Source organism: Plectropomus leopardus, chromosome 21 (assembly GCF_026936395.1).
Source record: "Plectropomus leopardus strain MGB_pleo_1.0 chromosome 21, ASM2693639v1, whole genome shotgun sequence".
NCBI lineage: Eukaryota > Metazoa > Chordata > Actinopteri > Perciformes > Serranidae > Plectropomus > Plectropomus leopardus.
Genome location: NC_142196.1, coordinates 19076766 through 19091863, shown reverse-complemented (window position 1 = coordinate 19091863; position 15098 = coordinate 19076766). Strand labels below are relative to the sequence as shown.

The 15098-nt window shown below is 39.0% G+C and overlaps 1 protein-coding gene across 3 annotated transcripts in view; it reads right to left on the bottom strand.

The window, feature by feature from the left end:
* Positions 1 to 15098, bottom strand: part of malrd1 (MAM and LDL receptor class A domain containing 1) — a 78180-nt gene that overhangs the window by 11198 nt on the left and 51884 nt on the right. For all 3 annotated transcript variants that reach the window (XM_088072125.1, XM_042510908.2, XM_088072126.1), the window contains 7 exons: positions 11666 to 11846; positions 7539 to 7667; positions 7247 to 7408; positions 4279 to 4436; positions 2558 to 2759; positions 1704 to 1982; positions 279 to 404 (listed from right to left, as the gene is read on the bottom strand). In XM_088072125.1, coding sequence (XP_087928251.1) covers positions 279 to 404; positions 1704 to 1982; positions 2558 to 2759; positions 4279 to 4436; positions 7247 to 7408; positions 7539 to 7667; positions 11666 to 11846 — 1237 coding nt within the window. The remainder of the gene's footprint in view (positions 1 to 278; positions 405 to 1703; positions 1983 to 2557; positions 2760 to 4278; positions 4437 to 7246; positions 7409 to 7538; positions 7668 to 11665; positions 11847 to 15098) is intronic.

Sequence of the window (15098 nt, the reverse complement as noted above, 5' to 3'; positions counted from 1 at the left end):
GTTGTCAAGCTTCAGAAAATCTAGCTTTGGCTAATCACAGGTCATTTCAGAGAGAGTGCGTTCCTATTGGCTGGTACTTTGTCATAACATTGAACTTTGTGTGCATGTGCCTGTGGTCGTCTCGTGGGAGGAGATAAAGACAGAGAGGGGGAAGCCGCCAGGAGGAAAGGGTGTTTTCGAACTCTGTCCATTTTTTTTTTTTCCTTTTACAGATTTCTGCCTTCCCTAGCTTTAATGGCAAAAAGCTTGAAAGGGGAAGATGTGTAAGAACGTGTTACCATCACAGCTGGACTCATCCGAGTGAAAAGGCAGACAGTCTGCAGAGCGATCACAGCGCTTCTGGAGTGGGATACAACCAGGCGAACTTTCACACACGAGTTCTCCCAGCTCACACTGCAGCAGAGCTGGTGGAAAATATGAGAGGCAAAAACAAGGAAATCTGTAAAATACAGCATTTGGAGGGCGGTTTCAGAGGTGCATGCACAGATCACTATAAGCATACAAGAAATGGTAGTCTAAACTGACCGTTTGACCCTTTACATACAAAGAGTGTATTTATTTATATTTCCTATGTGCACATGCAGACGTTTCAAAGATTTTCTACCTCCCACAAAAAACCACACTGGTTCCTGGCTAGAAAATTTGTCTTGATGCCAGACAACATAAACTTGCTGCTCTCAACCAAGAAAGTGATGACACCAAGTTGATTTATTTAGCATATGAGCACATTTAAAAACAACTGCTGACCAAAGTGCTTAGAAATGCTATTTGAAAAATGAAAATAAAATTTAACACACAAAATCAAAGCAATCCTGTAGTCATCTCACAATAAATCAAGAAACCTCTGTATGTCCTGGGCATGTATCGAGAACTGTCCATGCAACACATCCAGTGTTAATAAACTTAAACTACTTAACAGCTCTGTGGAAATTAAAGTCTATTTAACCAGTGTTTTTGACCTCTAGTTACCGCAGCTTGGATGTGTATTTTAGAGGCCACTTTAGTTATTTGTGGGCCCCAGGCAAATGCTGCTTCACTTTTGACCCGTTCTCTAAGTGGAGTTGTTGGTAATTGCAGTGGTAGGTGAAGTACTGAAAACTTTTTTCAAACTACACCACACAGTAGAAGTCCTACATTCAGATTTTTCAAGCAAAACATACTCAACACAATGTACTTAAATTTGTTCAAGGTAGCTTTCTATTTAAATATAATGCTAGATAGTTTTGTGCTTCATATTTTAATTGTAATATTTTGAGAGTAAAATCTGAATCTGCAACGTAACCAGTAACATTTTCGGTAAAGATAGCAGTATGATGTTTTCCTTTGAGGCAGAATAAGCAGGAAGCAAATGATATTACGTTGAGTTGCTTATTTTTTCAAGTACTTTTGAGACCTTTTGTACATAGTTTTGAGGTACACTGAGTTAGAATAGCAAAAAAGTCAAATATTTTTCACATCTAAATGTAAATCTCTAGCTGTCTGAGGCCCCAGTGTTTTGCTCAGACCCCGAGGAAGCGCAGTGTGTTTGTTTGCATGAGTGATTCTCAGGAAAAAGCTGCAAGCAATGGGCCTGTTGTGAAAAGACATGTCTTAAACATGTAATGCACTCATGCTGATGCCTGATAAGACCTGTCTGCTCTTTCTCTAGCACTACTCGGGTATGAGTCAAAAACCCTTCAAAAGAAAGACACAGATATACTTACGGCAGCTGTACTCATCCTCCCCATCAGGGCAGTCGGGGACGCCGTCACAGCGCAGTATGGATGGGAGGCAGAGATAATTTGAACACTGGTAATGTCCAACAGGACAGCTATCCTGAGGAGGAAGTGTACCAGGTACCACAGTGGGACAAAACTCTTCATCAGACTGGTCGGCACAGTCCAGCTCTCTGTCACACCTCCAACTCTCTGGGATACACTGATAGGAGTACATGCACTGGTAGTGGTCCACACCACAGGTCAGAGGCTGGGGAGTTACTGGTCCTGAGGTGACATATCAAAGGCAAGTTAAATTCATGTAAATACACGTGTACGAATCTTCCTTTATAGATTTCAGTTTACATAGCATCCTTCAGGAAGAAACCTCAGAGGGCTGTTTTGAGACACGGCGGAAAAACAGAGAGGCATGTTAGGTAAGGTCTTCTTCAGAAAGTCAGAGGAAGAAGTGTTTCAGGGGTAAAAGGAGAACGGCTGGGTGGGATTGAGGAAAAAGAACAATATAAATGTAATTGCTTTTCCCCCCAGTTGCCCTCTGTGCCATCCCTCGGCGCTGACCCCGTCTCCACAGTGAATTTATAAGGACCTACAGGGCAACAGGCGCCATTAACTCACTACACCCACCTCCAGGGTCCACACAATTTATATGGAAACGGAGAACAGGAGCACGGATGTTAGAAGACAGAAAGCGTGGAAGAAAGAGGAAATGGGAGAAGGTGGAAATTGGAGGAAATTGCATGAAAAATGAACACAAGGCTGAAAGGGCAAAAAAAAAACAACAAGAAACTAAATGGAAAAGAAAAAAGAGACAGAGGGGAAAAATAAAATCATGAAAACTTTACCTTCTACCAAACACTCAGCAGTGTAGGAAATGTCGTCCAAAGCGATGTCCGTCCACATGTCTCCACCCACCTCTGCCTGGAAGGTCACTCTGAAAGGCGCTGGGTTGGACAGGATGACATTAGCGTATGTCCACTGGTTATCATGGTTTCCAGTGGCTGCCCACATCAGCAGACTGGTGCCACTGGGTCCTACAGTGTAGACCTGGTGAGGTGCAACATGAAAAAGTTTGGGAGACGTACAATGACACTGAAGATTGTGATGATTTGTAAATAAAATTGAAATTATGGCCTTAATGATTTTCTCTCATCTTGACCAACTTTTGCATACTTTCAGGTAAAGTTTGATTTTTGACTTTGTACGAAACTTGTAATTAAAACTTATCATGTCTATGAATTCTTTATTAAAAAAAACAAAACATTTAATGGCCCTTTTTTCAAGTGTAAACGGTGAATTTGGATTTGTGTTGTATCCACCAACCTATTAAAGGATAACTTCGATATTTTCCAACGTGGACTATATAATATTCCTCATGTTTTTGTGTCTAAGTGACTGAAGGAAACCTGACTTTCTGAAAGTGGTATTAAGCACTCAGGGCATTTATGAATTGTCAATTTACGTCAACTAAAAGTGACTGTTTTTGCCACCAAGACTCAGATCGTTATTCAAAGTGTATGTATACGTGTGTGTGTGTGTGTAATACATATGTATACACTAATTTATTCTGCTGGTCTAACAGTTCATGTTCAGCCACTATTCGTAGCTATTAAGTTGGTTAGGTTGTGTACATTTATGTTTTCTCATGATTTTGTACAGATTTTTCTAATGCTTCAATAATTATTTTCTTTTTTTCTTTCCCTTAAAGTCAGTTTGTCTCTTGTTGTTCATTTCTGTTTATGTTTATAGGACCCCCTCAAAAACACGATGGTTCATCTCAAACTTCCCTTGGCAAAGGGAAATAGCATACTGGCATTCTTCACGTAGGAGGTCTTCCCCTTTAATGTTGCTTTGCAGCCTGTTTCAGTGCTTTGGTCTGCAGCAGTTTCGCTGGATGCTGGACCAATTTAAAAAATGGATGTCTCCATTAGTCACTTAGACACAAAAACAATATCGAAGTTACCCTTTAAATAATGCATGGGAGTATAAGTGGACAGTGTATTACAGAGCCTTGTTTTAGAATTTGATAAATCATTTAAACAGAATTTCAATTGTGTGCTTTCACATAAGTGTAATTAATTAAACACTGCACCTTAAAGGAGAATAAGGATGCCATTTTAAGTAATTGAAGATTTTTAAATGTCTAGTTGTACACTTAAATTTAGTTTTTGGCATTTCTCCAGCACAAATCATACCCAATTGTTTTTCATTAACATTTGCTTATTGTTTTGAAATTTACCCTGCTGACAAAGACACCTGAAAAAGACATAAAAAGATGGATATGATAATCAAGTTTGTGAGGTGGCACGCTTTGATGGATTATTTCCTGGCAGGGAGACTTTCATTTCTCCCTGTGGGTATTAGGTGATTGACAGTAAGCAGAGTGTAATGTAGCGAGAGGCACGGTAAAATATGAAAGACATTTCTGTCAAAACCTAATTCAGCCTTCAGGTTGACTGTGACGGATCATTACAGCAAATGACATTAAGAAAAGAAAACATTTTTGGAAGCTGGATGTCACAAAGACTTTGAATTATTTATGGAAATGCGGCTCAGATTAAATCACCTTCAGCGTTCCCATCCTGTCTGAGCCGTGCATGTAGAACCAGAAGCGCAGGTGACACTGGCCGATACTGGCTGGAAATGGACCCCTGGTTGTCACCTTGGCAACATCGCCTTCCCTCTGAGTGGCTGAGTGTATGTACAGGAAGCTCCCTTCACCACCTTTGGAGATAAAATACAGTGCTTCACATTTATGTAAGGTTTGAGTAATATTTCAGTATGATGAATGACAAGGCTGCAACCATTCAATTCCTGCTTTACTGCAGGCAAGAAATCCAATAACATTCTCCTGTTGGTTCCAATATACATGATATTTGGATGGAAGAAAGCATTTGTGCTGTCGTGAAATGTTGTAGCCTGCAGCCAAAAGCTGGAAAGAGCTTCTTCGGCTTGGCTAGGCTCGGAGATGAGACAGCATCTGTGTGAGGCCGGAACAAAGTGGGAGTTTTCCACATGAGTTAAAGGAGATTTAAGGCCATCAAAATCCACAGAAAACCCTGCTCCATCCCACAACACAGGATTCCTCTCCTCAGCCTCAAAAAATAACATCTGTGCATTCATTCCGATTAAAAAAACTCCTGCTGTGTACACACATGTTGCTCCGTCATTCAGACGTTTACATAATCTAATAATATGACTGAATGATGTCTGCATGTGCACCTCTTACCCTGCAGCTTCCTTATGAGCATGTGCATGTGACAGATGGTCAGCTTTATTGATCTGCTCTGAAGTTAGATCATAAATTCACTCTATGACACGGCGCCCAGCGTCCAGATTTATCTCTCAGATCAATAAACTCAAGTAGCCAATCAGAAATAGATTCAGCAACTCATACATAGCAAATACAAGGAGGCATTAGAGCTACACTACTAGCATCTGTTGGTTCACTGAATGCACTAACAATTAACGTAACGGTGTTACAAATATATTAAAGGATATGACTAAGATACACAATACATCTGCCAGTACGATCAAACAATTAAACAATACTGTTGATAGATTCAGGTGATTCCTTAAGGCGCTGTATTTCTTGGTTGTCTTTTGTTACCTTTTTTCCCTGTGAAATAAAACAAACTGTCCACTGCTACAGTTTCCCTCAAATGAAGTCCCGCTATACAAAACCATAATAACATTTTTCATTATTTCCAGGCTGATATCTTTTGCTTATCAAGGTTGTCCTCTCAGGATCAAGAGTCATTTTTCAAGCCCTGTGTACCAAGAAAAGGAATCTGCATCAACAAACAGCAGAAATACTAACAGTCAGGGTACAAAACAATTATTATGAACACGAACAACAAAGTCACATGGAACACAATCGGCACAATAAATGTTGGAACTGTATGTTTCTGCAAACCATAGATATTTAACAAGTGAATGTTTCAGAAATAGCTGATTTGTTCAAACTTTGTTTCTTTACATTTTAATTTTCAATTTCATGGCATGACAATGCTGATAATAATGGGTGGTTAGTGGTACAGTTTGTTGATGAAAACATGGCAGGAAATATCCCAAACTCTTGTTAAAAAATACCTGTTTTTGCGCTACCAACATGGTTGTAAATGACCTGACTTCTTTTTTTATTTGCTTATTTAATAGGAACTTGAGAGAACGGGGGTCGACAGAGGGAAGGCGCCAAGGGCCAGGGTTAGAGCCGAACCTGCAGCTGCTGTCGCAAGGAAATAACCGTTGTACATGGTGTGCACGCTCTAGTAGGTGAGCCACTGGGCACTCCAAAATTACCACTTCTTGTTAAAAAAATACTCACTTTAATCACTACAAACATGACTTGTCCTAAATGCTTTTAAAAAATACCCTTTATTTATTGCAGTAAACATGGCTGGAAATGCAAAACTTTCAATAAAAAGTATGAACTTTTGTCACTACAAAGATAGCTGAAAAAATAAAAGAACGATAGTAGGAAAAAAATTGTCTCTGTTAAATTATTAAAAGCCAAAAGTGGCATGAAGGTTGAGACACTTTGTTAACATTTAACTGAAAACACTATTTTTAATTCAGTACATGAATTCCCCCTCTGTCTAAAATTATAAGTGGCAGCTTTAGAAATAATTTTCACATGTCAGTTTGTGAGTTTTTCTAATCTTTGACCTCTTCATAATGACAGAAGACACATCTAAGGGTCCTGTATATGTTCAAAACTCACAGCATGAGTTTGCTTTCTATCTTGTTTTTCTAATGAAAGAATAATAATGCTGTCAAAATAAAAAAAATAAAATAAAATAAAAAAAACCCTCAAAATTTAGAACAAACAACTTTCACGTCCTCCTGACATCCTCCATGTTTTCAGCTCTCAGGCAGCTCAGTGCAGCGCCTTTCTAATTACAACCTGACAGCTGGGAAATAGGAGCTTCTGACAGGCATGTGAAAGCAGGGTTAATAATACATCCCGATCGATGTCAGCCTGAGTCAAACTGAGCTTAACAGCATCTGACTTGTTGTTTATCTTGTGTACAGTGATGCTGCTGTATCAAAACAAGATTTTTCCTACTGATTAATTGAAAATGAATCCTGGAGAATGAATCACCTCCTTCATCTAAACAAAGCAATGTAAACTTACATTTCCAAAGTCGCCAGAATTCAATGTTAGCATTGTACTTTTCTGCAAACTACAAACATGCTACATTTTTGTGTTACATGCAAAAAAAAAAAAACATTTCTCAATTTTGAGATTTTTTTTAGTGCCTCTTCACCGATGACGGCTGTAGCAGGAGGCATTATGTTTTCAGGTTGTCATTGCAAACTTGTAAAATAGCGCTGCTTTGTCAGTGCTTTTGGTGTAAGAGTGCAACGTCAAAAGGAACCTTTCGTATGCACATGATACATCGTTGGACCGCTTCAGCTGATAACACGGCCAGACAGAACCTGTCAGGGTGTCAAGGTCGAGTTTATTGTTGTTATGGACTCATTGTATAAAATAGGGACAGAGAAAGAGTTAGCAGCTGGGTGATACAGACCAGGACTGTGGTCAGCCTGAGGTCCAGCTCCTGGTGTCTCACTCTGATGGCCAATCCTCCAATCAAAGTCATCATCAGCATCCTGTGAAAGGTGGCAGGTGTCTTCCCAGTGGTTTTCATCCATGTTGAAATTACAAGCGCCCGGCAAGTGGACTATATCCTCTATGAGAGAGAGTAAGATGGAAATAAAAACAGTGAGAAGCCTGGGCTGAGAGTTGTTTTTCTGCACTACAACAGAATGAATTCACTACCAATTCCCCCCCAAAAAAACCTATTTCCCATTTCTACTCACCACAGTCTATCTCATCAGACTTATCGGCACAGTCGGCCTTGTTGTCGCAGACCAGGTGGGACTCAATGCAGTGACCACTGTGACACACAAAGTCTGTGACTGCAGGGCAACTGACTGTCTCCACCACATCTAAAGACACACACAGACATAGGAACAGATAAGAGAGAGAAACAACTATCATTCATGTTTTACATTCTACATCAGGTAATCTTAGTTTAGCTTTTTTAGGATCGACCAACTAACCAGGAAACTATCTCTCCTTTTTCCAATCAGATGAATCAAATCTAGCATCAGGGGAAAATGCTACAATGAACAACTGTGTCTTATTAAAACTTCCTGTTCTCTGCACCAAAGGACACGAGTGGCGGAGGAGACAGTAAACAAAAGCAGACAAAGGCCTGTCAGGGAAATCAAAGCCTCCCTCCTCCACCTCCGTCTCGTTTGAGACGGAACAGAGAGAAGGGGAAAAAGATCAGGTGGAGCAGAGCAGACACACTTATAACTTTATTACAGTATGTCCGTGTGTGTGGAGATGTGTGTGTGCTTTTATGTTTCAAAGGCAGAGAGAGTGAATGATGACTGTAATGATCAAAGACATGAACGTCTTTCCAGGCGTTAAGCTGGATTAATGCCATCACAGAACAAACCAAAAATTCATTTTAGCATGCATTTAAAGGGGACCTTCTGTGCTCATTTTTTAGGATCATACCTGTATTTTGGGTTTCTACTAACGCATGTTTACATGTTTTAATGTAAAAAAAAAACCGTTTATTTTCCTCATACTGTCTGCCTGAATATACCTGTATTCATTCTCTGTATGAAATGCGCCGTTTTAGTGCCTGTCTGCCTGGCTCGGCCTGTCTGCACTATTATTGCTACCAGGTGACAGCTGCATTGGAGTATAGTGGCAGTTTCAACCAAAAAAGATCACCAATAAACCAAAATCTTCAAAATCAGAAATACTTCAGCATTAATATATGATCCAAAATCAAGGAGAATTTAACAATAATGAAGATCAAGAAGGTTGATTTTAGAAATACCAATAAAAGCTTAGGAACACAACTGGTAATGTTCCAGCAGGAGCATGATCCAAAATCCAAACGAAACTTGTTACACATACAACCACGATTACATGTTTCCCAGGGTTTCACACACATTCATTTATTTGTGGCAACCTGCCACAATAAAAACATCTGCCAACATCTGCCACCACGCATTGATTTTTTATTTTTGCAGCTGGACCAGCAAGCACTAGTGAAACACTATGCACGGTGAAAGTGACATTTAACCGTTCATTGTGCTGTGTCTAAAAGTTTGCTTTCACTCGCCTCTGCAGCAGCTGCCTCTCTCATCTGTGTCTCTGATCAGCTCTGACCAGATAAACCCCCAACACCCCCCTGTCATCCCCCACTGCCACTCATAGAAGAGAAAGAAAAGTTTCTAAACACAACCAAACATTTTCCAGCAGGAGTATGATCTGAAATAGTGAAGAAATTAACATCAGCAACAAAGATTATATGTTTTCCTGATGTTAGCATGTAGCCACATGTTGCAATGTCGGCTTCATAATTGCATTTGATAATTATTTACATTATTTGAAACATTTAACATGGATATACCACACCATGACATAATTTTAAAAGAACATAAGGAAAAGTATAATAGGTCCCTTTTAAAGGTGATGGAGGGTCTTTGTAAGTCTCCAGGTGTTTTGGACAGAGAGTTAGGTCCTTGCATGCACCCTCTCAGTCTGTTTGATCCCAGTTAGTCTGTAGGTCAGTGTTTATGTCTCTGAGCATAAGTGTGTTTGTGTTTTTGTGCTGCAGAGAACCTTGGCAGAGCTGGGAAACATCCCACATGGTGTCCAGCCTTGTGCCAAGTCCTTGTTAATGTTTAACATCTGTCTCGGACATAAACATCAAACAGTGTCTGTCTGCAACTGTCATCAAACGGAAAAATCTCCCCCTCTAAGACACTCTCTCTTTCTCTGTGCATATACTGAGTGCGGCAGTGGCAGAATCAATTTCATACCCCAAACTATCAGTTGAAAAGATCATAAAATAATTTCACAGTGTATGTAAATCTTGCTTGTGAAGATTATTGGAAATACACTTTGATAAAAGAGGGACAGAGGAGAGCAAGAGAGAGTGGGATTTAGTTCACATTATGTAATAAAGTGTGAAATCCTTTCAAAGTTCTGATTAATTTTCAAAGACAATCTTACTGCTATGATTACTTATTCAGGTAAACCAGCTTAATAAATAATGAACCCTTGGACTGAGTGTAGTACATCAAGCGTTAGTGTACTTTTGACATTTTATTCTTTCATTCGCAAAGACAGAGTCAATTTGCAAGTTCAGTAATCTTCAAAGACAAGTTTGAAGATGTCTTCATGACTTTTAAGCATAAAATAGATATAGACTGACTAGTATGAAACGCTGACTGACAAGAAATGAGTTAATAACAGTCTGAATGAATATGAGTATGCTTCTCAAACTTTAAAAAGTTTAGTAAAATACTTTTAAATTAAAGAAGCAAAAAGTTAGTTACTGCCACTCTGCACAAAGCACCCTTCATATAAATGTGCAGAGGTTTGCTGAATACCGTAGAGCCTGTGATTACTTTGCCAGGTGGTGAGATTTTGGCTTTACATAAACTTTCCACTCCAGTGCACCATTTTGCAACAATGACATTTCAAGACATTTCCTATCTCCTCTGCCCACCTACTTGCACTTTTGACACTTCATACACAGATGAAACTGCTGCAAAGTTGTTTTTTTTTTAAGTTAAAAGGGTGAAACACTTCATTAAAACAAAGCAAAGCAGCAAACAAGGCAGTATGCTATTAGTAATTGCATTACTTGCATTATTACCTCTTCAATTTGCAGCTTGAGTTCAGCTTTTTTAGGCAGCTGAGTAGTTTCCATTTTGAAAATTAGACTTAATTGTGATTGAATCACAGCAACTGACTTTTTGCTAAACGCACTTATGTGCTTTTTCTGCTGAGAGCTAAATTAAAAGCTTGATACCAGTCAAATATCTGTAAACAAAGTATGAGGCTAGAGCTGACAGTTTGGTTAGCTTAGTGCAGCATTTATGTTTTGACTTTCAGACAGAGCTAGGCTAACTGTTTCCCTGAGTGTCAAGTCTTTATGCTAAGCTAGGCTAAACACCTGCTGGCTTTAACTCAATACTTATTGCACTAGAGAGGTATTGATTATGTCATCTAACGCTCTGTTTCCTTTTTTTGCACTACTTTGGCTACAAGCTGATGTCTCGTGACAAATTCCTTCATGTGGCCATCTGCTTCAGGTAAGTTACTACAGACATACATTGTTACATACATACAAACATTGTTGTACGTCGCTTTGGATAAAAGCGTCTGCTAAATGAAATTGTAGAATTGTAGAATTGTAGACATCTACAATCCATAGCCAACACGCCGCTACATGTAGCTACATGCTAATGTCCAGGTAACATGTAATCTTTCTTGCTGATGATGTTAATTTCTCCTTGATTTTGGATCATATTAACATCCAGTTGTGAAGATTTTGGTTTAATTTAATCTTTAATCTCTTTAATCTTTTATCTTTATCAGTGATATTTCACTGTAGAAAGTTCTGCTTTTTTTCCATTACAGTCACTCCCTTGCTGCGATGACGATGCAGAAATGCTGAGACATAACAGAGGTGTTCCAGCACAGACGGTATGAGGACAATTAGGTGTTTTTGAACATTAAATGCATGTTAACAGGTTCCTATAGAAAGACAGACATGAACCTGAAAATGAGCATTATGAATCCCCTTTAACACTTATTTCTGTTGAATCTGTAAGTTATTTTTGCACAATTATTTACACTGTTGAATGATTCTAGTCTCAGTCTGGTGTTCATTGCAAAGTTATTCTAGAGTTATTTGAAAAGGAATAAATAGACACAAAGAGAGATTAGATGAGAAAGATTAGTAGGGTATTTTAGTTTTTGGGGTATGTTTTTGTAGGTAATGGTCTTGTTTCGTGTGCAAATGCGACTCCGCAGTTTTATTTATATTAATGTTTAATTTTATTTTTTATTTTGGTTCATTCTTACATACTGCTTCCAAAATGTGTGTCCTGTTCGTATCACTTACTTGGGGCGCAGTCTATGAACTCCAGGTCATCCAGCGCTGCTCCTCCACTCACATCCCTCGAGCGGATCCCCTCGAATATCACCTCAAAATCCCTCAGCTTCCTCAGAGGGATCTCCACTCGGTTCCACTTATTCCCTTGATGCCCCGTTTTGTTCCATGCCTCCCACAAATCGTTCTCCGTCTGTGGAGAAGAGCAGCGTTGACAAAGGGTGATGATGTGGTGGCATTTCTGGGTTTGACTTTAATCATTTCACAAAGCCTCGCCGTGGACTCAAAGCTACGGCAGTGACTATTATCAGAAACATATACGTGAAACTTGGAGAATCATTGAATCAGAAGTCAAGAATGAAGAAGTTAAAATGAGCAGAAATTATCTAATGGGCAGACTGCTGAGAAACAGTGAATATCATCTAAGAGGAGTCATTAAAGTCTCATTAGCATAACACTGCAGTAATAAGTTCCCCTGCCTTGAGACCTGCTATTCAGAAAGAGACCGTGCTCAGCCTGAGTTATGGTAATAGTTTTCTCTCATGCCACATATGGAACATATTAGAAGACAGACCGATGGTTATTCCTCTGTAAGTCCTCTCTGTCTTTTCCCATGGTACAAGCCAGGCACTACATCATGACTAATACAGCTTTGAAACAACGAATGTCACTTTGAAGGGGGTTTAACGGATGTGTGTTGTTACGAGCCAGCATCTCACCGCCAGTTTTTAATGGCGTGTCAAGAGCATGAATGAGACATTTACAGAGTCATATCATGTCGCATTAAAGTTATAATAATATCAAGAGCCAGTACAGCAGCAGAAATTGTTCAAGTTAACTGTTCTCTATGTCCTTCATTACATTTTAACAAAAGTACATTCAAGACAAATTCTTTTTCAAAGACGGATAAACAGAAATAAAGAAAGATTTATCTGCAAACAGCATAGGGAAGGGTGCATAAATGCCTAAATATCGATACTACAATCATCATTTTTCAGATCAGTTCTAGTGTCAATATGATCAACATCAAAAAGTTTCTCTCCCAAGTTGCACCCATTTGTATTTCAGAGTAAAGCTGTCAGTGTAAACAATCCTCTGTTGTTATTAACTCATTTAGTGCATGCACTCTTTGCTTCTGCACTGCTAGAAATGACTCAAACTACATATATGTCAGGCAAGCGCAGCACCCTGACTAGTTCAATCTGATACATAATTGCATTGAAAATGGTCTTGGAGCTGCAACAGAAAAAGAGATTTTCAGGGAGGCTCAGGCAAGAAATATCCAGATATACAGATGTGAAATTAATATTTTAGTCAAATCTGATCTTCAGCATTGGTTAATGGTACATTTTCAAACTATGAATGTTCGTCATGGGCTGATAGCAGACTGATAATTCACCTAATAAATCATAAAGGTACATAAGTTGAATTTAATAATAAAAAGCATCTGGCAATTCTGGCCATGTATTACTTGGTATCAGACTGAAATCAAATTTTGTGGTATGGGCTGGTCCTACTGCAGCACTGGCTACAGTCAACATAACTTGGATGTAAAAGCATGAAATAAAGCGTACCAATCATGAAAATGCATTTGGCTGATGAAGTTGGTGATTCAATAATTTTCTTACTGTCAACAAATCCCATGAAAATGAAAAAAACCCACAAAATATATGAACTTAGATCTGTGCAACTTCAATATCATAATGTGCAGTTTTCACAATGTGCAATTATCCATGTGCAATCAGTGTAAATAATTTTTTAACTGTTGAGTTTTTGCGTCTTGTTTGTGTAATTTATTTTGTTCTTTTTGGTTTATTTATCTTGTAAATATCTTGTTTTGATATTCCTTTGCTGCTGTTATAATGCAAATTTCCCCACTGTGTGACAAATTAAATATTATCTTATCTTGTTCTATCTAATCTTGTCTTGTCTTATCTTATTATGGGATTTGTTGACAATAAGAAGAATGCAAAATATTTCCAGCCTTATCCTTTACATTTCAACCCAAAGCAAGCCTCATGTGTCACATGCTTCTGTGAGCAACCTGACAGCTCACTGTTGGCCAGTCGAGAGGAGGTAGTATAGATTGAAGGAGCTTTATTGCGACTTGCTTCTAAACTACGTGTTTTTTGTGGAAACACACAAACTTTCTATCTTGTTTCTCGCTTGAGGTGATCAGAGTGGTTGTTAAAATCTACCTCACCTGCAGGTCAATACGGAGAAGCTTCTGCCTGGTTAAACCACACAGTGTTTAATAGAGGAAAGTACAGATTTAACTACCCATCCTCCTTGACTTCATGAGTATAATATTATGATGGTATAGCTGTGTAATTATTCATAACAGCTTCCTTGTCCTCTGGTCTTTTTCAAAGGTGACAGAGTTACTGCAGGTCTATAACATCACATCGTTAATTCAGTTTTAGGACAGTTTCAGGATGAGAATTAGTCTGAAAGACTTTTTGGACACTGCAAGTGAGCAGGTAAACACAATACACAGTATATTATCTTGTTTTGTGAGAATTCAAAAGTATTGCACTTGAAGTCTCAAGATGTGGCTGGACTGCGGTAAAAGAGACCTGGTCTAATGTACTCAAAACCAGAGGACAAGCAATGTCACATCCTACTCTGCAGTTTGAAAGCCTATTAAAATGCACCCTTGGGTGAGGCATGCACAGGCTGTCTCCTCTGCTCTACGCCAGCAGAGCCCTGGCTTGAAATAATCTTGTTACTGTGAGAGTAAAGCATAGATTAATAGGCGGCGTTACAGCAGGACTTATCCAGATTTATGTCATTGAGTACCAGCTCAAACCATAAAAGCAGCCTCAGAGCGACTGACAAGTGTGTGATGCTGGCATGTCTAGCTAACACTTGACGTCTTTGTGGCGTATCAGTCAAGGCGTTTATTGGATCAATTTGAAGATTCATTTCCCGCGCTTGCAGTCAAGGCAATGCAACCACAAAGTCAGTTTGCTCAAAGTGAAGAGCGGATAAACATTTGCATAATTTCATTTTATTATCCCCCCGGTGACAGTCGAGAGGGCAAAAAAAAAGAACAAAGAAAGTTGCAATCACAATAAAATGCTTATTTTATTGGAAAATTTCGAATCCCCCGTGTCTTTACAATATACTGAATGTTCCACTAAGCTGAAATCCAATTTGTATTCATGGCTTTTTCATTGTATGAAAACGCTGGCAGCTGTTTCTCTGTTAGCTCACCTTCAATTCACAGTGAATCCACATTTTTTTCTCAATCCCTGCATAGTTAAGGAATGTTACAGCACCGATTTATCAGTATATTGTTTGCATGATAGAGCCGCTATACAACTGTGCTTTGAATCATGCACCCGTTCAAATGATTATCTTTGTCATGCTATCTTTTACTTGGGTAGAACATCTTTTCTTTGGCTGACTGGCAGATGTTTGGCTCACCATAATGACCGGCCAC